The 26,242-nt window shown below is 34.2% G+C and overlaps 2 protein-coding genes across 3 annotated transcripts in view; one reads left to right on the forward strand and one right to left on the reverse strand.

Annotated features, from left to right (window-relative positions):
* Positions 1–9,086, reverse strand: part of LOC149798928 (flavin-containing monooxygenase 5-like) — a 36,954-nt gene extending 27,868 nt beyond the window's left edge. The window contains exons 1-4 of the mRNA XM_089957838.1: positions 8,930–9,086; positions 7,896–8,075; positions 4,314–4,483; positions 1,878–2,039 (exon numbers count right to left, since the gene is read on the reverse strand). Coding sequence (XP_089813964.1) covers positions 1,878–2,039; positions 4,314–4,483; positions 7,896–8,074 — 511 coding nt within the window. The 5' untranslated portion in view covers position 8,075; positions 8,930–9,086. The remainder of the gene's footprint in view (positions 1–1,877; positions 2,040–4,313; positions 4,484–7,895; positions 8,076–8,929) is intronic.
* A 143-nt stretch (positions 9,087–9,229) lies between these two features.
* LOC149798929 (protein Mo25-like) overlaps positions 9,230–26,242 on the forward strand; it is a 52,552-nt gene continuing 35,539 nt past the window's right edge. The window contains exons 1-4 of one of the 2 annotated variants that reach the window (XM_089957839.1): positions 9,230–9,321; positions 11,132–11,301; positions 17,181–17,345; positions 21,852–21,970. In XM_089957839.1, the coding sequence (XP_089813965.1) occupies positions 11,191–11,301; positions 17,181–17,345; positions 21,852–21,970 (395 nt within the window). In that variant the 5' untranslated portion in view covers positions 9,230–9,321; positions 11,132–11,190. Of the gene's footprint in view, positions 9,350–11,131; positions 11,302–17,180; positions 17,346–21,851; positions 21,971–26,242 lie in introns of both variants that reach the window. The other variant, XM_089957840.1, reaches the window with a different exon arrangement.

Consider the following 26,242-nt stretch of genomic DNA (forward strand, 5'->3'; position numbering starts at 1 on the left):
TATCATATTAAAGCAGGTTTAAAAGTTTATTTCCAAATGCCATGCTCACAAGGGTCCCCACATGTAAATCCAGGGGGCCCCACCAAAATAATCCAAATCAGGCCCCACGTTTGCTAAGGCTGGTACTTATGGGATATATTTTTGAAAAAACTGCTTTAATACTTCATCATTTGGAACATCTAAGATGCTTAACAAATAGAAATAAATAAAACATGGAAAATGAAGATAAACTTAATGTTGATGATAAAACCCTCTTGCTGTGTATGTTGACAGTTTTTGAAATGGGGAAAATGTGTAGACAACATCTGTAGGTCTCTCACAACAAGGTTATTACCCAGTATTTTGAAATGGTAAAGGTAGACCAGATGTGTATGTCTCTTACAACAAGGTTATTACACAGTATTTTGAAATGGTAAAAGTAAGTAGACCAGATCTGTAGGTCTCTCACAACAAGGTTATTACCCAGTATTTTGAAATGGTAAAAGTAAGCAGACCATATATGTAAGTCTCTCACAAGAAGGTTATCACACAGTATTTTGAAATGACAAAAGTATGTAGACCGTAAAAATATGTAGACTACATCTGTAGGTCTCTCACAACAAAGTTATCACACAGGATGAAAAAAGATCTCCCCAGAGATACAAGAATATTTTTCTATAATGCCTATCTGTACTGATTTACTACTCAACCAACGACTGGGAATCTCATCTGCACTGATCTACTTACTGTTCATCCATCTACTGTTATGCTGGCAGTGCAAATGAGAACAACCGTTATCTGACAGCTATCTGGAGTTTCCAATCCTTGTGTTACCCACTTTTCAAAATGTATTTCATGCAAGACATAAATCTCAATCATTCATTTATGGCATTTAAAACAAAAGTGATATAGTTTGTGTACACATATGGCAAATTCCTCACCACTCCAATTAGGGGCTATGATAGGCCCATTAAAGGTTCTTAATTTATTCATTATATGCTTATTCATTTTATTTAAGTGCTGCTATCTGCCAAGTCCACAGTTATTGTGTGAATGAATGAATGAATGAATGAATGAATGAATGAATGAATGAATGAACTAATTAATTATTGATGCTTAAATTACTGGAGCCATATTTTCTGCTAGATAGCAAATTAAAACTAGATTTGTGTCTGCAAACAAAATGTATGATCCTAATGCAGCTCAATAAGTCTAAATCACAAATGTGTAAAGAAAAGTCGAAGAAAAAAAACAACAAAATCATGATACGATAAGAATAGTTCAGTTAAATAGCACGGAGTGGTCTGATTACAGGCCCATGGGCCATTTTTTGTGTGGCTTGCACCCATACAAAAAGTGAGTTCTGTAATTATTGTAAAATTATTATAATATGTATCATATATGGCCCATGAAATTTACATTCTTCGTTCATGTAGCCCTCAGTGTTGAAGATATTGGACCACCTGAAATAGCACAATAATCTAATTAGGTCATCTGCATATGGATAAAAACATGCCTACTCAATTTCTTGCATAATAGACATATTTGTTTATGTGCAGTCATACTAAATGGGGCTTCACTTAGCCTGCAAAAAAAAAAGACGAAACAAAAACTCATGAAAAATGCTAAAGATGCTTATTAATAAGTTGTAACCAAAACTCAAAGCTGGTCATCAAATTATTCATAACAATAGGAACAGAAAGGTCAAGATGTTTGGCCACATACATGTTATTTGGAGAGACTATGATCATGGAATGATGGGATTACAGACATATCACGAAGAAGTTACCTAGGGATGGATAGGTTGCTGGAAGCATAAAATATAAACACTTGTCTATTCCTGAGTGTCATACAAAGGTAGATTCTTCTTGCAACCATGCATCTACTCAAAATATTACCTCTGAAAGAGTCCTGACCAAGAAATTTTGCATAACTTGGTTCTGCATGGTGACCAGTTGCTACAGCCACATACTTGGCAATATAAACTGTAGTCTCGTCACCAACAAGGTCATTCTCTCCACTTTCTGTCACGCACTTTGTTGTAACCCGCCAGTTATCACCTGTTAATAGGAAATTAAAATAAATCACTGAACCTTTGAAAAACATACACACAGCATTATTGGAGTCAAATTATTAAGTACTGGAACAAATAACACATATTTTAAATTATTTTATAAAATCATTAAACTTCTAGTCAACGTACTTGTCCTAATTTAGATTCAGGCAAAAAGGGGCAAAATACATCTGTACATCTGCATTTAGGAAACACATGTCTGCTTATCTCTTTAATCACAACATCTTCAACAACCTAAACTTGTAGTTCTATATAGAAAAGGAGGTGGATAAAAATTCTGGATACAGTACACATCTTCAAAATCCTAACTTCCACAATTGCAACATAACCAATAATTGTATCATGGGCTACTGAAATGAATTCCTTTGATGATCAGATCCCATTAAATAACTTAATTAATAATAATTCAGGAGGTACAAACTGAAAGCAATACAGTTGAGCTCCATCCCAATTGCCAGATATCCAGTAAAGTGCAAGTGTACATGTGTATATGTATCATTCCTACTCATGACATTGTGATTCCATGTGTATATGTATCATTCCTACTCATGACATTGTGATTCCATGTGTATATGTATCATTCCTACTCATGACATTGTGATTCCATGTGTATATGTATCATTCCTACTCATGACATTGTGATTCCATGTGTACATGTATCATTCCTACTCATGACATTGTGATTACATGTGTAAATGTATCATTCCTACTCATGACATTGTGATTACATGTGTTCTGTACCCTGTTTAGTAGCCACCTAATTGACCAATATAAAAATCCTAAATATTCCGTGTGAAATCACAGTTTAGTTTTCTATTTTCTTTATATTGAAATAAGTCATTATATAACATTTCACAGCAAGCACAAAGTGAACCTTACATAAATATGTCTTCAAAGAAAGTGAATTATTGACAGTATGAGAGGTTGGTGAGCAGCCTATTTTTCACAGACAAAAATCTGCTGAACAATACAGTCAGTTGTATTATGACTGCTGACATACTAGGCAGTGCTTGAAAATTTAACTGGCCTATAATACAAGACCTTTAAAAGACAAGAACATGCATATTATCCAATTTAATCCATGTCATAGGCTTCACCTACTAATGGGGTTAACTGGATAAAGATTGTGCCCCATTCTCTATACATAACTTTTAAATCTAACCTATCTCATAATTGTAGGAGTTCGGTATGACTTTTAAAAGAGTCCAAACTATTTTTATTTTTTGAAAGACATTAAAATAATTACAAGTACCTTATCTTCTGCTTCAATTCAAAATTAAGGTCCAGAATTCTTTATTGATTCATTCCAGCAGTTCACCAGATTTTTATCGATTTTACAGAAAACAGAAGAACATGTAAAAAGACCTATTATTATAATTATTACTCTGTGACAATGTCAAATAATAAGGATTTAATGGGACCAAAAAGATATATCATCTGTCCACATTAGACAATGTCATTTATAGGAAGCAAATAATAGGGATTTAATGGGACCAAAAGGATATATCGTCTGTCCACAATAGACAAAAGCCCTAAAACTGTCCTTAATTAATGAGTACTTTTATATGTTAACTTTCTTTAGGACAGGTTTTATGTAATAAACATAACCATAAAAACAGACAAGAACATTCACATTTTTTTTTATTAGCTCAATGTAATTAACTGAAGCCAATGTGCAGATTATTCTACAGAGATGGTAAATGTTTGAACTTGTTGCACACACACACACACACACACACACAAACACACAGCATTAAGATAGCAAGATATCTTTGGGATGATTTATAAGACTTTTCAGCCTCCACTGTCTACATAGGTAACATCAACTGACAGTGATAAATTAAATATCTAATGGGTAACATCAACTGCCTGTGATAAATTATAAAAGCTAACGAGTAACATCATCTGCCAATGATAAATTAAATATCTACTGGGTAACATCAACTGACAGTGATAAATTAAAAAGTCTACTAGGTAACATCAACTGGCAGTGATAAATTAAAAAGTCTACTGGGTAACATCAACTGACAGTGATAAATTAAAAAGTCTACTGGGTAACATCAACTGACAGTGATAAATTAAAAAGTCTACTGGGTAACATCAACTGACAGTGATAAATTAAAAAGTCTACTAGGTAACATCAACTGACAGTGATAAATTAAAAAGTCTACTGGGTAACATCAACTGCTTATGATTATTAAAAAGTATATTATGTAATTCTATTATGTAACTGACATTAGTAAACCTTGATATTACAAACCTTCTCTCTCAATTTTGAAGACTTTAGTATTAAACTTAATGAGCTTATCAAGTTTAAAATGCACCATGTAGTCTCTGATGTACTGAGCCATGTCTCTGTTGTGTGGGTAATCTGGCACATTATCAGGAAATGGGAAGTCAGAAAAACAGTAGTTGTGCTTGGACACATTTCTGAAAAACATTTGGGACATGAATAAAATGTAGCATATTAGCATTGCAACTTTTCTTTCTGTTTAAATTTGACTATGTTTCTTTTCTCTCTCTCTCTCTCCATATACACACGTGCATATATATATATATATATATATATATATATATATATATATATATATATATATATATATATATATATATATATATATATATATATATATATATATATTGTGTGCTTGGCTTTTGTCTGTGATTCAGGGTAGAGTTCCGTCCTACCTGACTACTGTCTTGTTGAGGGTAGAGAAATTATGACCCATATCCTGGATATTTTATATTGTCTTAAATTCAAGTGAAATTTGAATATGTACATATATAAGGATGTGGGATTGTTCTTTTTAGTTCAGCATGTGGAATCATTTACTGTTGTGTTCAGATATAATTTTGAGAAGAATAGTTTATTTAAATTCTTTGTTGGAATTACAAATTGCTCATTTACTTTTTTTGGAACAAACACTACTTTGGGATACATCAGCTCTTTCAAGACTATTGGTACATCAACACATTCAAGATCATTGCAATTTATTCACAGCATTCTATAGTTTTGGACATGTGATAGAACTTTCATAATACTGCAAGTTCCTCTTACATTTTTACTGTGTAACTTGGAGAAATAAATTATTTGTTAACTTTCTTAAACTTGATGGTTTTTCTTATATATATATATATATATATATATATATATATATATATATATATAAACCCATGTAAGTGCGAATTGAGACATAACAGTCACTTTTTACTTTGTCTGCATCACTGTCAACAGTTTGCTTAGGTTTTGGCCAAAGGTTTTTATTAGCAAGTATCTCTTAAACATCTTGATAGATTCTCATTATATTCAAAGCAAGTTGATTCTTTCTGCATTATGCTTTCCTCTTGACCTTTGGGTCAATGTAACAATGAGAATTTGCATGAAGGTTTTGGTTAAAAATTTAATTTTCTTGTATTTCCTATATCCATTGTTGGATTCTGTTCATTATTGGAATAAATAATTATGAAAAAACTAATAAAATCCATTCTGAGTATTACTTTGACCTTGGGGTTGAGGTCATGTGGTTTTCTAATTTGTTTATATTTCCTAAACACCTGATGGATTTTATTCACACTTGGAATAAATCATTATAAATAATGATGATTTTAACACAGTTAATTCTGTGATATCCTTGCTTGGTCCTTTGTCCTTGTGGTCAAAGCCACTGTCATATAAAATGTGTGTTAAGGCTGTGAGTAAACTTTTTTTATTTGCATCTATTTCCTAATCACCTTAATGGATTTTGTTCCTAGTTTGGACAAATCATTATAAAGCTAAGACAAATTATTTTGTGGCATGCTCACTCAGTCTTTTGACGTTGCTGTCAAAATCACTTGTTTTACAGCTTAGAAAACAGTGTTTTCAGAAAATTTTGGAAGTAAACTAAAATTAGGTACAATTTAAAGCCTTTAAAATCAATGATAGAATCATGAACACAAGTGTGCCATGGAAACTGATGCATCATGTGTGCCAGTGTGTTTATGTAAACCTTCCCTCCCCCCCCCCTTATAACTGACTTGCAAGAATTTTAACACAAAGTTTTAACATCATTCCTAACGGTAAGGCCATTGCTGCTGGAAATAGTATGCCTACATCTCACCATGCTCACATAGCCAGGGCCTGCATGTTAAATAGCCCATAATCAAAATATTGCTTTATAGGGTGTGATAATGACCATAAGTTTAAAAGGATGACTGAATGGATTGTCTTAACTTCATAATGATTCATCCAATGTATGAATAAAATCCATTATGTGGTTTTGAAAATATAAGCATATGAAAAACTATGAAAAACTTCAAGCAAAACCTTAGTGCACATTTTCTATGAATGGCTTTGACTCCATTGTTAAAGGGGCAAGCATACATTTCACCTAATAAGCTTTATATTGATTGATTCATAAAGCTGTATTACAACTGAAACAACTTTGACCAAAAACATTAATCCATATTTTCTATGACTGAGCTCAACCCCAAAATCAAAGGAGCATCATACATTTAACCAAATCAGTTGCCATACATTAACAATGATTCATTCCAATCATGAACAAAATCCATTAAAGGATTTATGAAATATAACTGAAAACAATTTAACCAGTTTCCTCAATATGAATTTTCTATGTCTGATCTTTACCCTAGGGGACAATCATAGATATAAGCAAAAGAATAACAAAATCCATTATGGTGTTTATATAATATACGATAATGAGAAAACTTTAACCAAATTTTACTGCAGATTTTCTATCACTGTGATCTTGACCCAGGTTAAAATGGACTAAAAATTGGTCACAAAAGAAATCTTAGCTTTATGCTTATTCATGCCATGTATGATGACAACCTTTCAAGGGATTTATGAAATATATATGTACATGCAATGCTTTAAACAAAATGTTATCACCACTACCACTGCATTAAAATTACTTCGAAATCCATATTCGACTTTCCGCTAATGTAAATTTGACAATACAATGGAACTGTAAACTTACATGTAGGTATATCTTCATTTGGACTATTAAAAACAAGATAGTTTAACTATCCATGTATAATATGTTTATCCAACATCATTGGTCCAGAGCTACAATGGCATATTAATGCATCTGTATGTGTGCTATTTGGAGCTGCATACATGCTATACACGGGTAACATGGTAAAATTAATTTTTAAGACATTCCTTTTCTACATTGCAGAATACTATTAGTCAGAACAACATGGATACAGTGGTTCTCCTTTTATAATGTTACCATTTCTGTAGTGAAAAATATGGGCTTATAAGAAAGGGGTGGCCTCTCATGTAAGGAAACAAAATGGTATAAATATATTATTTGGTGACTTGTAGGGTTAACCCTGAGATGGTGTGGTTTCTTTTGAGAGGGGTGTTTCAAGAGGGAAGCCCTTCTATTTATTTAATAACAAACATAAAGAAAGTACAACCTCAATTATATGACTACTTGGAGTTTTTCTGTAAAAAGGTATACTTTTTGGTGCCTGGGATCCCTGGGAGAGGATCAAAGATCAAATGTACAAATATGTCAATTATCTTGACATTTTTACATATTTTTTGACCACATTTGCACATGTATTCATAGCAGTCACATTATTTCCCCATGGCAAGACTAGAAAGCCAGCAAGATGTCAAAAAGATGGGCTTATTATCAGACATAGGTATCTTCAATAAATATTTCAGTATTTTTTAAGAAGGATACACATGTTAAATCTTTGTGAAAGATTTATTGTCATGACCCTTGATCCATAGGTTGTGTGGATAGGTGGGACAGTGACGGGATAATATATAATAAACAAGCATGGCTTGACTATGGTGAGCTATTTAAAAAGTTAAAGTTCTTACATGTGAGTAAATCTCATGACACCATAATCATTTTCTCTAAAGGTCCAAAGTCCACCAACTTCTCCTGATCTCTCTAGCACTGTAACATTAAACCCAGCATCTGACATGCACTTGGCTGCAGTAAGACCAGATATTCCAGCACCAATCACAAGTGCCTCTGTCTCTATTGCACATTCCATCCTAAAGCAATACATTAACTTCCTATAACTCTTGCATGTCAAGTACAGTGGTCATTTACTATCAGAATCCTCAGTATTACTAATTCTCATCTAATCCAAACATTTTTTTTGAGTTCTAAAATACACTTAAATACATGACAGATTTTTTTTTTACTGAGATTATCCATGTACAATATAACTGGTAAAAACACTTGCTTTTTTCTATGACAGGGACTAATGCATGTATAGAGCCTAAAGATTTACCGGTAAGAATGCACAACCTTATGTTGCTCCTTAAAACAAAACTATACACATCTGACTTATTGCAATTACTTTGTAGAACATTAAACAAGAAATGCATCATAGTTCTATATATTATAAAATAATCTGAGTATATTACAGGTGCGCTAATAGGTCGCATCCAGTGTGAAAGAGTGAGGTGCAGTACATTTGTACCCATTATTAATATACTTTACAATTCTGCTGTTTCAATAACTTGAATAAATTTTATCGTTTTATTTCTGTATAACAGCACACATGAATTCCATTAAGATCCATATTTTATATGTTATTTAAGTGTCTTACTAATTTAGTCTCATTCTTTCTCTTGCATAGAAATAAACATGACTGAAAACTAGTTTGTGCATTGGCAACTGTATGATCATATATGTATGTTGAAACAATATACAGACAATGGTCATATATGAGTAAAAGTTTAACATGTACAACTACTCAAACGTAAATCTTAAATTTGCACAATGGGCGACAACTTTATGATACCATACTGTTTGCCTGAATACACAATCATGTATATTTCCTTGTCACACATCAGCCAAACGATTATTATTAAGATCGATCAATATTTTTAGCTCTTACCCTCAAGTTTCAATTTAGTGAGTCAACGTCTACGGGTGTAGCTGAAAGAGGCTAACACTCTGAGGTGTGCTGAACGCAGTCACCGTAACACTAACCAGTACGTTATGTGAATATTGTCACATCAGTGACGAACTATGACCACCAAATTATATAATCTGTATCTTCTTAAACAAATATAAGCGGGATTGGTCTGTATATGTGTCAAGGTACTGAAATTTCTCACAATTCTTGTTTAAACGTGCAAAGCAGTGGAGAGTCATAGATATAAAAAGGTCAAAGTCCATTTTGATAGGACCGTTGCTCGATTTCACGTGCTTTTGTTTTGACATTAGTACTTCCGTATCTGCGCGGTGTGAGTTCCTGTGACGTCATTTCTGCCTTCAAAAGTAGTAGTAAGTGCGAGTTTGCTGTTAAAATCAAGTAAATGTTGTAGTATTATTAAAGCATATGCTACGACTGTATGAATTATTGTAGTGAAAACTTGTTCATATTTCTATTGATATGTCTTTTTTTATATTGTGCTGGAAGGCTAGTTAACGCTTGATCACAGTATAACACTTTCTGGCATGGTGCCTGATCTATTTTCGTTCTGTCATCGTATGTTTTCCTTCTTCATGCTCAAATTGTTTCTGAGAGATCTTTCTTTGATATAAAAATGCAGCATAGTAGGTTTCCGTGAAAATAGTGTCATATGCAGCACTACACGGTGATTACCGTATTGTTGATTTGTAATGCGAGAAAGAAAGCTTGTGGAACTAATCAATGGTGTGCCGACTTGTTTAGTGTCGTTCTTTTGTAAGAATGGCATGGAGAGGCCCCGTGCATTTTTAACATTGTACAGTTTCCCTGATAATGAAACTGATCCTGTTAAGTTCAACCACCAAATATATATATATATATATATATATATATATATATATATATATATATATATATATATATATATATATATATATATATATTAAATGTTCTGTGAAAAAAAATACTGACAGCAGTTTGTTATGATTACAGGCCAACAACTAAGCATTATTTTTGGTGCCACTAAGTGGTTTTATCTCACTTTAAGTGCCTCCACCAAAAAATGGCACCTTGATTAAACCTGATGGTCTGCGAATAATACTGATTTAAATGAAAAGATTCACCATGTCAACCAGTCTTCCATAGCTACTGCCTTATCTCTTTAAAATTTGTGACCATATAGCTGGCCACTATCAGTTTCATGGTTCGAGTGATTGCATAGTGTTACATAAACGTGGATCCTGAACAGTGCCGTTTTTTTCTTCTATATTGGTGTTCTACCATTACTGACCAGTCCCAAGGAGTTAAGGCTAATGATGTTGAGAAAATATAGCAACTTTAACATGTTTTAGCTATAGTAATGCAAAAAATATTTGTTGGACCTAGCTCAGATTTTGAAGTTAGCATATTCTTTTAAACAAGAAGGTATACAATTTTATAATTTTTGTGCAGTTAGAAAGATTTTATTTTGCAAATTATAGCGGGCAGGACATAGGGCATACAGTGAAACTATTAAATTAATGGTACATTAGTATTTGTGATAGAGTTTATTGGTTTATAAAATCGGTAATAATACTGACTGAAATCAAAGTGACCAATGAAATTAATTGGGTAATTATTAATAGGTGTGGTCATGCCATCTCTTCATCAATTATCAGTTTGAAACAAAAATTAGGCAAACAACTCGTATCTTTTGAAAATTTCAGAACTAATACACTGAGAATTAAGGATATCTTTGTCTTAATTCTCAGTGTATTAGTTCTGGATATCTTAATGATTTGACATGGCAGAATTGGACTTTATCATATATACATAATCAAAAACATTTCTGGCAGTGCTGTGCCTAGTCAGTATATGTGTATGTGGATTTTCATGAGTTCTGCCACCACCACCCCATGTACTTTTTAAGATATGTGGATTTGTCAAATTTTTAGATCACATAGACAAATTAAAACTAGGTAGATGTCCCCAGACCTCACTTTACGCACAGCAGTTGCTCTTGAAGAACTTAGTTTATTTGTTTTGTACCCCCCACCCTCCTCTCACACATTTGGGTTACTGATCAGAGTATCAGAACAACTTGGCTTGAGTGAAGATTGCTGCTTTAGATGATAACAACATTTTTGGGAATCACATGAACACAATGTATTTAATTACAGTTTGAGAGTGTTTCTTTCATTTCAGTCATTAATTAGAGAAGCTATTGGAATTGTTAGTGGAAATTAAGCTGTACTATTCCTGCAATGCCTCTATTTGGGCGATCCCAGAAAAGTCCGCAGGAATTGGTGAAGCAGCTTAGAGATGCTGTCAGTGCACTTAGTAAAGGAGACAAGGGAGACAAGAAGGTTGAAAAGGTAGATGACTTATATTTTTCACAAAAGGGGAAATACCAGACAAATCTTAAAAAGTTAATATTATGCTTGTATGCACCTTATTTAATATTTACTAGATACATGTTTTTCGTAGGTACATAAAAGGGTTAAAATGCAGCCTCCAGCATTTTCAGTTGTGATGGTCATTTTAACATTTTAATTTAAAAGGTACAAATTTACATAGTCCCAGCATGTCTTATAGTTGATTCTGTATGCACCAAATTGGGAGCACCTGGTGAATGGAAGGACAACACCAATGCTTCTATTTGTATTTTATGGTTTGTATAGACTAGTTGTGAAGTTTTGCATCTATAATTTTGCTGTTTTAATATACCTATCAATGCAAAAGGTATTAGATCAATACAAAATTCATACCTTATAGTTGTTACTTTTAATCGTAAAGGTCCAGAATGATTATAATTAATTTGTGTATATTACTATGTGCTATTTCACAGGTATTGATATGTATCAATATGCGGCATAGGCATATCATTTCACCTGTATAGACTTGGATGTTGAAGGAAATGGAATTCAAGTTTGACCATACCATTCTCGTAGTAGGCAATCCATTTTACAGTCCTTAATTACGTGCACACAAAATACATAACTTTGTGTTTGCCTAATAATTATCCATCAAAAATACTCTTATGTGAACAGAAGTTATTCAGCCTTAAAAGCTTGGCTCTGCTGGTCAATCACAGCTTATATCACCATGATGGTCTGCTTTCCTTTCATAAGCAAGTTTGTTATCTCAACTTCTTCCAGACTGTTTTATGAATGTCATGAAACTTTGCACACACATCCATTCCATGGTCTGTTTGGTCCTAGATAAAAATGAAAACCATCAGAAATTCAATATGGCTGTGGTGTCCATCTTGAAAATCTTATTATCACTACTCTGGAGCAACAGCATGTCAGCATGTCATTTTCACTGAAAGACTTCCCATGATATTTAGTTGATTTTAAATGACACAGTACCGATTTGACTTTAAATATGGCCACAGTACCATCTTAAAAGTCTTGTAACTGCTGCTTTCATTGAATAGATGGTTATCTTGACATGCAGTTTTCACTCATTGACTTATCAGAATATGTAATTGATCCAAAATGAAAATGGTCTGATTGGACTTCAATTAAAGCTACCACAATGGTTGAACACCACACAAGCATGAACCATACAATGTGTTGCTCCCTCTCATTGGGGAGTTCAAGCCCTGTACAAAAATTTTGCTCCCATCAATTTGGAGCACCATACAAGTGTGTTGCTCCAATAAGGCAGTAAATGAAGTCGACCACCTCTTGCCTCTGGACTTGTGCACAGACCATCTAGTGCAACCATAACCAGACCACTTCTTTTTCAATTCTGCATGATCAAGGAAATTTCTCAGGTTCTCACAAGCCAACATATTGGTCAGTGGCATCGAGACAGGCCCATGCCCTTCTTTGATGTTGAGTCACCAGGTCTCTACTGCCAGTTGTTGGGTACTCCTTGGAGGTGCCTAGTAAACCTTCCAGTTGTATTCTGGTTCATCCAAAGAAAAAGAAAAATTGGTATTTTCAGTTGGAGCTGGGACATACCTTCCCATCAAAACAACTGAAGCCATGGCACAGAAAGCCAAATTACTCATCAGCATAGCTTCTTATGATAACATCGATTAAATCCTGAGAGAGTCGTCCTCATGGGCCATACGCCAAGTTTTTAAAACAGATATCTGTCCCATTTGGGAACCTGGAATGCTGCTGTGGATCTGGTTCCTTTAGAACGGACATCTTTATACAGTTTTCCTTTTTGGAAGACGAAAACCACACAGAGATTCTCTATCAGCTCTGAATCCTCTATGACCAGACTTTCATCACCATTTACACTGGTATATGAATTGGGGGGGGGGGGGGTCCCATGCATGCAGTTGACTATCTTTTCATTGATGCACCAGGTTTTGGTTGGGATGCTTATTTGTTGATGGAGAATGTAATTCTTCAGGGTCTTTAAAGTCTTCAACCCTCTATGTCAGTAGTCTAAAAATGAAAGCTGGTGCATCAATAAGGGTCAGTGTGTCATGGAAATACATCATAGCATGTACCAGGGGTCACACTACTAGGTGAAGTGTGCAACTAAGTCAGTTAATAATGAAGACTTTGCCTTTATCTGTTAGGAAATCAAGAACAACCTCACCCTGTGATTTTAAAAAATGTACATTGAGTGACTGTATCTTTTGAGATACTCCCCCCACCTGAGCCAGTTATTTCTGGTGTTGTGTTGTAGCTTAAGATTCAAATAGCTGATGTAGATTTCAGTTGCACTGACAAACTCTTGCACATTCACAGGCATGTGTTTTGATAACTGATTGACCATTGACCCTTTTCCGACGAAGTGATAGCAGAGATGTGTTATGTATGTCTCTGGCTATAGCAGCCATCACTGGCTGATTTCCTTCAGTTATGCCTATATTTGATGATAAAAACATCCAAATTTGTGTTTCTAAGCTTAAACAAAGTCACATGGACAGCGTTCTTTTGCATACCAGGGCCCAGCAACATGGAATGAATTGCCCACTGAACTTAGACACAAAGACACAGTGATCACATTCAAGAGTGCTCTCAAAACTCACTTATTTCGACTGCAAGAACAAACTTAAAGACCTAATAATGTTTCCTACCTTAAATATTCTCAGCATGTTTTTTTATTGTTTTCTAATTTCATGGTGTTTGTGTTTGTAATCATATCATTATATATGTGTTTTATCTTATACGTGTTGTCTAATGTTACAAAGCACTTAGAGCTTCGAAAGATTAGGCGCTATACAAAGTCCTCATTATTATTATTATTATTGTTATTATTATTATTTTTTAACTTGCAGTTTTCAACTGCTGCTTGTGCATTATTTTCTTAATAAAATCTGTTTGAAACTGAAAGTTAACTGGTTAGGGGGAAATAATAGTGGACATTGCCGTGATTGTGAAGTACCACTCTGTTAGATTATATGTTTTTGGGCAAATATGTTAAGAAAATATTCATTTCATTAACATTATTATTGAAGATTTAACATAAAATTGCAATTATGAAGGTCCCAAACATATGGAACAAAATTTGTAGAATTTGATAATTGTTTTTTTCCACTCATTTTTGTGAAAATATGGATAAAAGCAATGAAGCAAATACTATTTAACCCTTTTCTGCATGATGACGTCTTTTGATGCTATCCACTTTACTGTATGATGACGCCTTTCATGACAGACATTATTAAGATACCCAGTACAACTAAACAAAGTCTGTATATGAATAAATAACACTTATATGGCTTCAAGAATGAATCTGGAAAATAATTTTGAACCAGATCGCTAGTTTATTTGCATGATTAAAGCAGCTGCTCAGTTAAATCTACACTTGACAGTTGTACGTAATAGTGTGTCCACCATATGTAAAGATGTGCTCTACATCCCACGGTTGTGATGTGAAGGCTTTTGAAATTTGGATTGTATAATTCAAAGATTTTTTATAATATAAATGGGAATATGCCATTCCTTTAACTAGTCCAGATTATTGTAATCAAGGTTACACCAAAAAACAGGAATATTATAGCAAACTTCAAACATTCGAACGAGGCTAATCACTAAAAATAACTTACTGCTTGGTGTTCACTTTTTAAGCCCATATCTATCATTTCAGCTAAGAGATATGACCAAGAATCCCCAGTTTATAAAAAATATGGATTGTCTATATTTAAATAGCATTTACTTGCCAGTTGCAATACTAATCGGCACAACAAACATACAAATGAAGTCCTTGACTATTTATCTATTTTTAGAAACAAGGAAAAACCATTAGTCACATGGCATGGAAAATTCTGGTCAACTCCACTAATTGATAGTACTTGTTTATTGCATTAAAATTTAGGATTTGCTCTTTAAAAAATGTGTTTTACTATTTTTAAATCTTTATTTAATGTCACATATCATTTTTAAATCATTAAAGTTAATATTTTTTTTTGATTTTCACAAGAAACTTGATACATGATAGCATGTCCCTCAGTCATGAGTGAATGGTGCACTTCGTATTTTGAAAACCATTAAAATCATTAATTATGCGAAATATTGCACATCAGTACCGATTGTATGCTCGATTGCCACCAATCACTAAACCCACCAGTTGTTTACAAAGAACCTTTTTTAATCAGCTGTAATATTATTACTGCTCCCAAGAACACATTTCAAGTTGCTTCTGTGAACAAGAGTGTAGAATATTGGGTTTTGCGATTTTGAAAATTTTGTCATAGAAAATTCATAGAAGTATACAACTAAGTTAACATCCTAAAATTTTTCATTGACAAGGGATACAGAGAAGGTACAACTTAATTTCATATTCGTTTTTAAATAGCATACTCAAGAACAACAGTAATCAAATGGATATAAAAATATAGTGAAGTATATACGACACATCACTTAACTTTCAGTTTCATGATTTTAACAGAAGATGTGCCTTGTTTTAGATTTACAAAATACAGTGCATACAATATAATAAAATGTAATACTTAATATAATACATACAAGTAATTTTAAACAATCCAGTTAGGAAAGGTTGCGAATTGAAAATGACAATGGACTTGTTTGTGCAATCAAGAGATATCATTTCAGCAGCAGGCATGGCATAATTTGATCAGTAAATCTTAATTTTAGTGAAAGGTAAGAGATTAACTCATTAACCCTGGAGGTTTGTGTCATTTTCGCCTGAAATGCAAGTAAGAAACACATTTTGGGGGATATTTCTGAATACATCCTTTACATCGACTTCCAACAGATTTTCCATTAGCCTAATGCCTAGTGTTAAAAACATCATTTTCCATTTGGTTGTTTTGCTTGCGCATGAGCAGAAGGGTAAAAGTTTTTATCCAGACCACTTTGTATTTCAAATGCCCACCTTATCCTACTTTTTGCAAAGGTTCACCTGTCTGTGTGCATTTCAGACTGGTCTGCCATAGACACAAATCAGATTCCGACCATGGGCAATTTATGGGTGAAAATAAAACAGGTTCAAAATATTAGGTTTTTCCCTCTGTATTTTGTAGTGCAACTGAAACATCCAGATTATTTGGTCTCACTGTAGAGATACATCTGTCTACCTTTCTATAATACCACCCACTTTAGTGTATCATACATGACCTTGATGCTACAGAGCTTGGCAGTAGGCTACTACCTCCTGCCACATAAATGCGGTGCTAGAGGTTAATGAGTCATACATGCCAACCATTATGCTTTTGGCATAATCATTACACTTTTTCACTAAATTATGTCTTACGCGTAAATGTATTCGGATTACACTTTTTCAGTATATCCCCATCCAAAAAAAATAATTTGTTTTCTTATTCTTATTACCATTCCATTAGTCCCACAGACCATATTCTAGAAAAGACGGCTTCTGTGTAACTATGACAGAAGAGTACACTAGTCCATTGACTTACATGCAATTTCCTAACAGTATTATATTCTGTTTATAGCAGTTGCCCTGTTTCCAAGAAATAGGCTGGTTCTACTTTAAAACTTTTGACCTCAGTTTCTATTTATAGCAACTCTATGGCTTAGGAGAGATCATACTGGTTTTCTAACTTGTAATCTTTGCTCTCAGATTCTTTGTTCAAATTGATATCTGGTACAGAACCAGTCTGTAAGTATTTGGCACTAAAAGTCAAGTCGGATTTATTTCTAGTCGATGCGTGTGTTAGAGCAGAAATGTTTTGTGGTCTTGTTAATAACTGTAGGGTATGGCCTTATCATATGACAGAGCTTTCATGTCATTGAGCATAAGCTTATCAATTGAGAATGATACTGTTGTAAAATTAACCTCTGCCACCCATTTTTACAACTAGGCCTCGGAGGATGTATCAAAGTGTCTTGCTAGTATAAAGGCATTGATGAACCAGAGTGCAGAGCAGGATTCCCAATCAGAGTTTCTTGCACAGCTTGGTCATGAGATGTACAGTGCCAATCTTCTACTGATCCTCATCCAGAACCTCGCTAAAATTGACTTTGAGGTGAGTGCTGATTATGACCTAGTCATATAATATTTAATTGTAAGTTTTGTTTACATGTCACAGTGATTTTAAGAATACATAGTTTACTTATTATCTTTTGATTGAAAGCAGAAACAGATTGTTTCTGTACATTCACTTTAGTTGGGGATCACAGACATGGACCAGACTTATGGATAGCTTGAATTTGTATTAAAAGAAAGCTGATTTATTTTGGTGTGAAAAAAACAAAGGTTAAGAGCATTCTGACTGAAAGAAGGAAAATGGCTGGTATGCAAAACAGAATTCTGTTATTGACCATGCACTTTCATCAGTGTTTATGGATGGCTCATACTTTGGGTAAAAAAGAAGAAAAATGGCTGGTCCGCAAAACAAAATTCAGTTATTGACCATGCACATTCATCAGTGTTTATGGATGGCTCACACTTGGGGTAAGAAAGAAGTATCCTGAAAGGCAAAAGGTCAAGGTCACCGTGTAAAAGAGAAAAATTGCATTTGCCTATTAAATTTAGTTCTAGACCATGTACCTTGACAAAGGTTGGTGGAGGGCTTGCACTTAAGGTATGGAAAAGTTAGAGGTAAAACAATACACCTCTTCTGTGTATCAGCATAATTCTTGTTATACTTGCCTGCATTATGATACATTATCGATACACATACTCAACTCTATGGTCTTTTATCTCTAGAAAGTCTCTCAGTAGTAGGGTGGTGCCATTTTAAATATGTTGATATATTGGTTGTATATTTTGTTTGCAGATTAGACAGTCATAGATCTTTCATCTGTTCATATGCCATTCTCATCCATGACAAGGTTTTAAAAAAGTGCTTTCAAACAGACTACATGTTACATGTATATGGTGAAAATTATTCAATCTTTCAGGTCATTTCAAACTGCTCCATTTCATCAGTTGCAGGGCTCATATTGGCTATGTCCCTTGTTTTGAACTGCATGCAAGCTTTTAAAACATTTTATTACCAATCTTATGTATACTCTTGAATCTGGAAGGCATTATGGTGTTATCTTCAAAACAGAAGAAATAGTGCAGGTTCCTCATTCAAGGATAATCTTTTCTTGAAAAAGTCTGTATGGGAGCAGAAATGACTAAAAACCAAATCGTTGGTATTTTTCTCTATCAGATACAAAACAACTGCCGTCAACACAGATACTCATTCTGTGAGTGAAAAAGTAGATTATTAAAAATGCTCACTCCCCTTCTACAAATCAATAAGGTGACTGTAACTCCTGTGGTTTCAAATTTTCCCCCATTGCCAATTCTGTGCTAATTTTCTTTTAATCCATCAGTACATTCAGTCACTGATTACATATAATCATCGTAAAAGGAGACATTCCAGACTTGTTCCCCATGTATGATTTAAGTACTTTACATATGATTTAATAGCCACTTTGCACAAAGTTTCTCTGTTGCTTTGTATCTGTTTCAATATATTGGCATATAATGTGACTTTCACAGTATTTTTGGTACAGTATTGTTACTGTTATATAATGTGCCTTTCACAGTATTCTTGGTACAGTATTGTTACTGTTATGTAATGTGCCTTTCACAGTATTCTTGGTACAGTATTGTTACTGTTATGTAATGTGCCTTTCACAGTACATATTCTTGGTACAGTATTGTTACTGTTATGTAATGTGTCTTTCACAGTACATATTCTTGGTACAGTATTGTTACTATTATATAATGTGCCTTTCACAGTATTTTTGGTACGGTATTGTTATTGTTAAGTAATGTGCCTTTCACAGTACATATTCTTGGTACAGTATTGTTACTATTATATAATGTGCCTTTCACAGTATTCTTGGTACAGTATTGTTACTGTTATGTAATGTGCCTTTCACAGTATTCTTGGTACAGTATTGTTACTGTTTGTGTTTAAAATGTTTTGAGCATGATACTGTACTAAAATGGGTAAATGAAATTTAGTAAGGATGTTTTCATGCATGTGTAAATGATCTTGTTAGATATTCATGCCACTAATGCAGTTTGTTTCCTATTTTGAACACTTTTGACCTCTTCTGTTTTGGCAGCAGTGGATCAGACATGCTTAAGATACACAGATCTACATGTTGTGTTTGGCCAAACTTGATAACTATAATTATTGCAGGAAGATGTAAAAAAAAAATAAGTCATACCTATTGGGCATCATTTGTCCCAAATAAACATTAGTTTGTTTTAGATCTAGATGGTATCAGAACCCATGGTTGAGATTATCACATTCAGAGCTTCATCAGTCACATGGGAATCAAGTCCAATACAAGACTGATTTGGTAAGAAACCAGTGTCATTGCTCTGATAGACACTTAATTTGATTCAGTATGTAACAATTCATATCTAGTGCCCAAGAACTCTAAAGTAACTTAGTGGGCTACAGTATCTCATAAATTGCTTTAAAGTTTCTCACAGTATGCAGATATACATTCAAATGTTGTTAATGGCATCCAGAAAGGTACAATGATTGTCTTGAAACTAACATTTTAACTGCCCTTTTTTTTTTCTCCTTTGATAGGGCAACTGAAGGTAATGTTCTGGTAACCGTCTCTGATTTTAAAATTTGTTAGATCCTGTTTGATTACTTTGGTTTGTTAGAAAATGCTTACAAAATATTTTAGAATATTAATGTGACAAATGCTTTATGACCCCTTAGTTCTTGGGAGAGATGTGTGAGAGGAAGAAAGAAATGAAGATGAAGATATAAATTTGGAAAACTTTCATTGCAAGCCATATATGTTGTTTGAGGTTTCTTTCTGTACCGGTACCAACGAAATTCGGACAGGAAATAGCATCTTGCTTATTTGTTAATTATCCTCTTAATATTTTGTTACCCCTTCAATATCTCAGACTCAGTTCATCTAAACTGGTAAAAACTGGTATGTGGATGCATCTCAGGCAGAGTAATGAATACTGTACTCATAGCTTTTGGCATAAAATGTATTTAGCTTGTTAAATTTGGTTCTTTCTCTATGTAATTGAAATGCATGCCTGGTCCTAATTGCACTATAGAATTTTAGCCCCATATTGTTGGGTATACCTGCTTTTATATAAAAACCAATTTCATTTCTTCAAGGCCCTCCAGTACAAAATATATTGTACAGGGTTCTTTTGCAGTGCAATCAGCACTTAACAGCACTAGTTCTTGTCAAAGCTTGTCTAACATTGCCGTTACTGTAAAACTAAAATTCGGTATGATCAATATACATTTTTGTATGCTGCCATATGGCAGAGCCTATTATGTTGTGAAGTTGGCTTGATGTCCGTCTGTTTACCATTTTGGTTTCCACACACAAAATTCAGTTGTCCTTGATAGTTTTATGACTTTAATGCCATTTTTTGGCATATGATATATTATACATGGCATCCAGTATATTTGTTGGGGAAGAACCTAGGAAGAGTAATCACCAACCCATGGGAAGCTATTGGCAAGCTTTCTCAACATGCCCAGGCTGACTGAGCTGAAAGTCAAACCCACACGGACAGAAGTGAGATGTCAGTGATTAGTAAAGGTAAGTCCCTTTGACCACACTGCTGCCCAGGGTCCCTTGAGCTGTCCACTATCTACAGTCACCAAACTTTGTGGATGGCTTGCAGTTGGGTTCAAAAGCTCCGAGTTGAAGGTCACAGTAGCTGAAACAGGCAAATGGTTTTTGCACAATAACTCAAGTTCTCCAATATCTGCATTTACCAAACTTTTGTGGATATCTTGCACTTGGGTAAAGAAACATCTGTTGATTTCAGGATCACAAAAGGTCAGCAGTCAAGGTCACTGATTGAAAGAAGAAGAATGGTTTTTACACAATAACTTCAGCTTTCCACCATGTACACATAACATACTTTCTAGATGGCTTACACTTGGGTTAATGTTGGTTCCTGGGTCAAAGGTCAGTGTTACTGTGACTGAAAGAAGAAAATTGGTTTCTTAACAATAGCTTCAGTTCTCCATCATCTATGGTTACCAGACATTTTGGATGGCTTGCACTTGATGTAAGGAAGAATGCTTTTGATTTTTGGGTAATAAGGTTAAAGGTCAGGGTCACTGAATGAAGAAATATGGTTTCCACACAGTAACCTTCATTTAGTGTGACTGACCAAGCTTAAACTTGGCAGATGGCTTTCACTTAGGATAAAGATGAAGGCTATTTATTTTTGGGTCAGAAGGTCAAAGTTCAAGGTCATTCTGAAAGAAAAATATGTTTTTTGTACAGAATATTAGTTGTCTATCTCTAGATAGAGAACTATTAAACATGTGACAAGTGTATAACGTGCTGCTCACAGTTCTCTTGCTGTAATATTGTAATTACTCAGTGTCATTAGCTTTTGGTTATAATAAACTCCTTTAGTGCAGATTTAATTTCTTTTATATTTGACTCTTGCACATCATTCTTTACATTATTTCTGTAAATACAGAATATCACTCTTCTCCCTTCTTTTATACTTCCTTCTAAACTCACTTTAATGATATAGCCAACCATGTCATTGATGCTTTGTTTTTCAGGGTCGTAAAGATGTTGTTCATATATTTAACAACTTGTTGCGTCAGCAAATTGGCACTCGTACCCCAACTGTGGAACACATATGTCAGCACCAGGAGATTTTAATCGAATTGATGAAGGGGTAGGTTAACAGAGTTTTTTTCTCTCAACACTTACATGATCGGGCTGGTTGCAGATGGTTTGACACAAGCAAATTTGTGAAGTTAGCCTTGTGCAGATGTCATCTTTACACATGTTACTTAAGGGCTGATTTCTTCATTGGTAAAATAACTACTGCTTGTATATTTTAAGATTATAATTTATATATCTAACATTTGATCATGCGAGAACAGTCGTTGTTTCACCTTCAGTGGGTTCAGGCATTTTCCCACCATAAACTCATCCTATTTTGATGATTCATGGGGGACATTGCTATATAAAATATCACCTTCACAGCTTAACCAGGAGCAACATGGAATAACAGTCATATGCAATTTTCTGTGTGCACATATATGTGGGAGTACTCAGAAGAAGACTTAGAACCCATGGTCTTATTCTTTCCTTGTGCTGCCACATATGTTTCTCCGTATTTTGAGACTTTTGACTTGTAATTCCTTTACACTATTTAGGTAAATCAGGATATAGTATGAGGTTAAAAAATTTAACTTCATTTTGTCTTTCAATTGTACCTCAGTTTACGGTGTCCAAACACACAGAATGCATGATAAGCAAGGGCATGAGTTACCAAAGGACTTCCTGAAAAGGAAGAAGGTTGTGCCATCTGAGCTACACAACAAAAACAGCATGGAACTGGGGGTAGCAGTGCTATTTAATGGCTGAAAACTTGTTTATACTTGCATTTAGAATAATTGTTAGTAATGAAATTAATTAAATTATTGGTTTTTCAGTATAAATAACCTTTATTTTTAATCTCTGAAAGATTGTCAAAAAAAAAACTCAAAGAGATTTCAACACATCATGTTCATGAGTGTTTTGTACCTGCGAAACATTGTGTATTATGTCAGTGCTATTTGGACAACAAAACAAGATTCCTTTTATTCAAATTAAATTTTTTTTTATTGATACCATGATTTCATTGCAAGTACAGTGTGACCCCGCTATAGTGCACTCCGTTATAATGCGAATTTGAATATAACATGGTTGTGGTGTGGCGCCCGAAATTTCACATACATGTATTTTTCTTGTGCACAAAAAAATTCTTAAAAAGTAAGAAAAAAACCGTAAAAAGTTGCTTATCATTTTGGGGGAGAGATCGTGTATGAATAATACAAGATGATCATGGCTTGGCTTCTGAAATTTTTTATATATTTTTCTTGTACACGAAAAAGTATTTTTCTCGTAAAAAGTAAGAAGAAAAAAATGCATAAGAAGTTTATTTTCTGTGATCGCATAGGTCTTCGCCAATGTTGCAAACTTGGATTGTTTTTCCTTATTGGCTGCAAAACATACCATGTGGCTTTTTTTATTTGTTGGCGACATTGTTGGCTGTTTAAACTTTTATATACAACCATTGGTTTGGAGTGCAGAAATTCAGAGGCCCCATGAAAGGAAGCCGCAAACAGGATATAAAATGCACTGAAATTTATCTATCGTTACATAAACAAATTCTTTGTCCATACTGACAAACCATCTAAACAGTGCATTGTTATATCATAATCTGCTTATCCTGACATCTAGCATGAGTTCTGTATGTTGTGAAATATTCGCTTTTTTGTTGTTGACATTTCTGATAAGGGAGATCAACCGGACAAGGCATTGTCTCGTAATCTATCATTCATCTGATTTTTGGTCGCTCACTAGTAATTAATATATTTACAAAGACTGACATTTGTATGTGGATGGTAAGTAAAATTCCTCTTCATTTCAGTCAGAATTAAATCCTTCAGAATGCTTACGTTTCCTGTAATAATCCCTGTCATCAGAACACCTGCATCTCTATCGTTTGTTGACCCTTTGTTAATTTTCAGACGCATGCGTGGAAGGCTGCTACCACAAATGTTTAAAAAAAAAAATAATCTTACATATTGGTTTATTCAGTAGGCATGGAGGGACAGTAACTAGAATAGTCTAAACAACGGCCAGTTCCTTTTTAAAAATGTACCCAGATAAAATAGTTTGCTGAAATTTCAAAGGAAACAGATTACCTTTGAAGCACCGACTGTTATGAAAATGTACTCAGCAAATGGAAAAAATACCAATCTCAATCATGCAATACAATTATTTGATGTTGCCGCCACAATAATAAATGGGCATTTGTTTGGTTCTCCAAAGTTGTCCTTTAGCGGTGACTTCAGTAGCGCATGAACCCTTCATCAAAGAAAGCTGACTACAAACTTTCAATAACAGAAAGAACTTTTCTTCAAAGGAAGTCAGTACCAAACTTAAATAAAAGTGATGGAATCTGATGGATTTTTGCATTTTCCAACGTGACTGGAACACATTAACTGTGCTGTGAAAGTTCCCTTTTTGTAGGGAAAAAGTTTATGCCAGCGGCGGCTTAAAGCGCAAACTAACTTTTACCGACTTGGAACGTACTTTAAAGTAAATGTGCTTCGTCATTCGTTAAGTGATTGTGCTATGTTTTTCCGCTGAATTCAGACCAGTATGACCTGTTACAAAATTAATGAATATTTTAAAGCTGTGTGTGCATATTTTCGATGGAATCACTTGTATTGTGGATTCAATGTATATGACGAGGTTCGCAGGTGAGTACATGGTGTTGATACTCTATTCATGCTATACATTAGACATTTATATATAAACAGGATTCAATTATATATACACCAATTCATGGTTCACTAAATAAAGTAAACTATTATATTATGTCTTCTCTGTTTTCACTACAGGTGTATTTCTCATTTAATATGCATCAATTCAAGATGGTAACTGCCGACAAAGCACGTATTTTACCGCCTGCATTTATTACCCATAACCCCCCCCCCCATTTTTATTTTTTGGGGTGGGTACATTTTCTTCAGCTAACTGACTTGGTTGCATATAACGCGGTCGGGTTTTATGGCTCCCAACTACCATGTTATAGCGGGGTCACACAGTATGAGTGAAACTTCTGTTCATCCTTGAGCAAATCTTGAGCGCCAGTTCACTACAGATTTTGGATCTTGTTTTTCCATAAGATCTGTATCTATCAAACAAAGCTTTGAATTGACCAGGTACTCTTTTTGCTTGGTTGCCTTGCTATCTTTGATCACTTTTATGAATGACTAGGTTAAATTAGTTTAATTGTTACTTACACAATAATATAATAGTGTTCGAGTAGTCAGTTGAAATGAGTTGACCTGATAAACTACTATGACTGCTAGGTCTTATGCAGGTAGGATTGGCATTTTTATTCCACTCCCTTTATTTGATTTGTTACAAAAGACATAATTAGCTTTTAATTCGGTGTATTAGTACAACAAATACATCAGCAAACCAGAGATAGAAACACAGCAATTAATTAGGTTCTCACAGAAATTCCCATGAACATAGTTGTGATTTTTCACATTTGAATACAAGAGAGCATATCACATTTATGACAATTGCATATCAGGGTTTTGTTTCCTAATTTTGATCATAATTTTCTTCACAGTCAACAAATAAGGGGCAATTCTTTTGACGTTTTCTAGAACAAAATGGGATCCATGCCTGCCCACTATGTTACAAGTGGGTTCACGAGTTCTCGAGGGAGCACAGTGTATGAACACAATTTGTACATGTCCTCTTGAATTGCTATGACAATTTTGGATAAGTTCTACCAAGAACATCCAAATATGTAAACTGTTGAAATTTTACAATATGAATAATACTGAATTATGATTAGTACAGGATTTGCAGACTTTAAAAAAACAACCTCACTCTATATCAGTTTCCATATAGATCTGACATTTTAAATGGTACAGAGATTGAATTCTGTGCTAATGCATGAGGGACCGATTTATATTTAAAAATGATGCAAACATTTTTTGTTTCCATGTATTAAATTTAATTCAACATGGCAGATTTTAGTTATGTTTTTAGTTCACCTGGCCATTAGGCCAAGTGAGCTTATGAAATGGCCTCTCATCTGGTCATCCAACAGCTGTCATCTGCCATCAGCTGTTGTTGCTGTTTTCAATTACTTCTTGAAAACCACCAGACACCTTCATCTAAACATGTCACTGAGCATTCTAGCATAAGGGCCTTTCATTCTGTACAGATGACGCTGTTCTGCCATCAGATGGGGCCTTCATTACTGAAGAACTTTAACCAAACCTCTGAATGGACTTTGGCCAAACTTGATGGAAAATATTTCTATGAAGTATGTAGAAATCATTCTGAGCTACCATAAAATTTGGTTGCAGTTACTAGAAATAGAAAAAACCGTTTTAGTGATTTCTTCACCAGATCTGCAGAA

This window comes from Sinohyriopsis cumingii, chromosome 5 (assembly GCF_028554795.1).
Source record: "Sinohyriopsis cumingii isolate HCF-2022 chromosome 5, ASM2855479v2, whole genome shotgun sequence".
NCBI lineage: Eukaryota > Metazoa > Mollusca > Bivalvia > Unionida > Unionidae > Sinohyriopsis > Sinohyriopsis cumingii.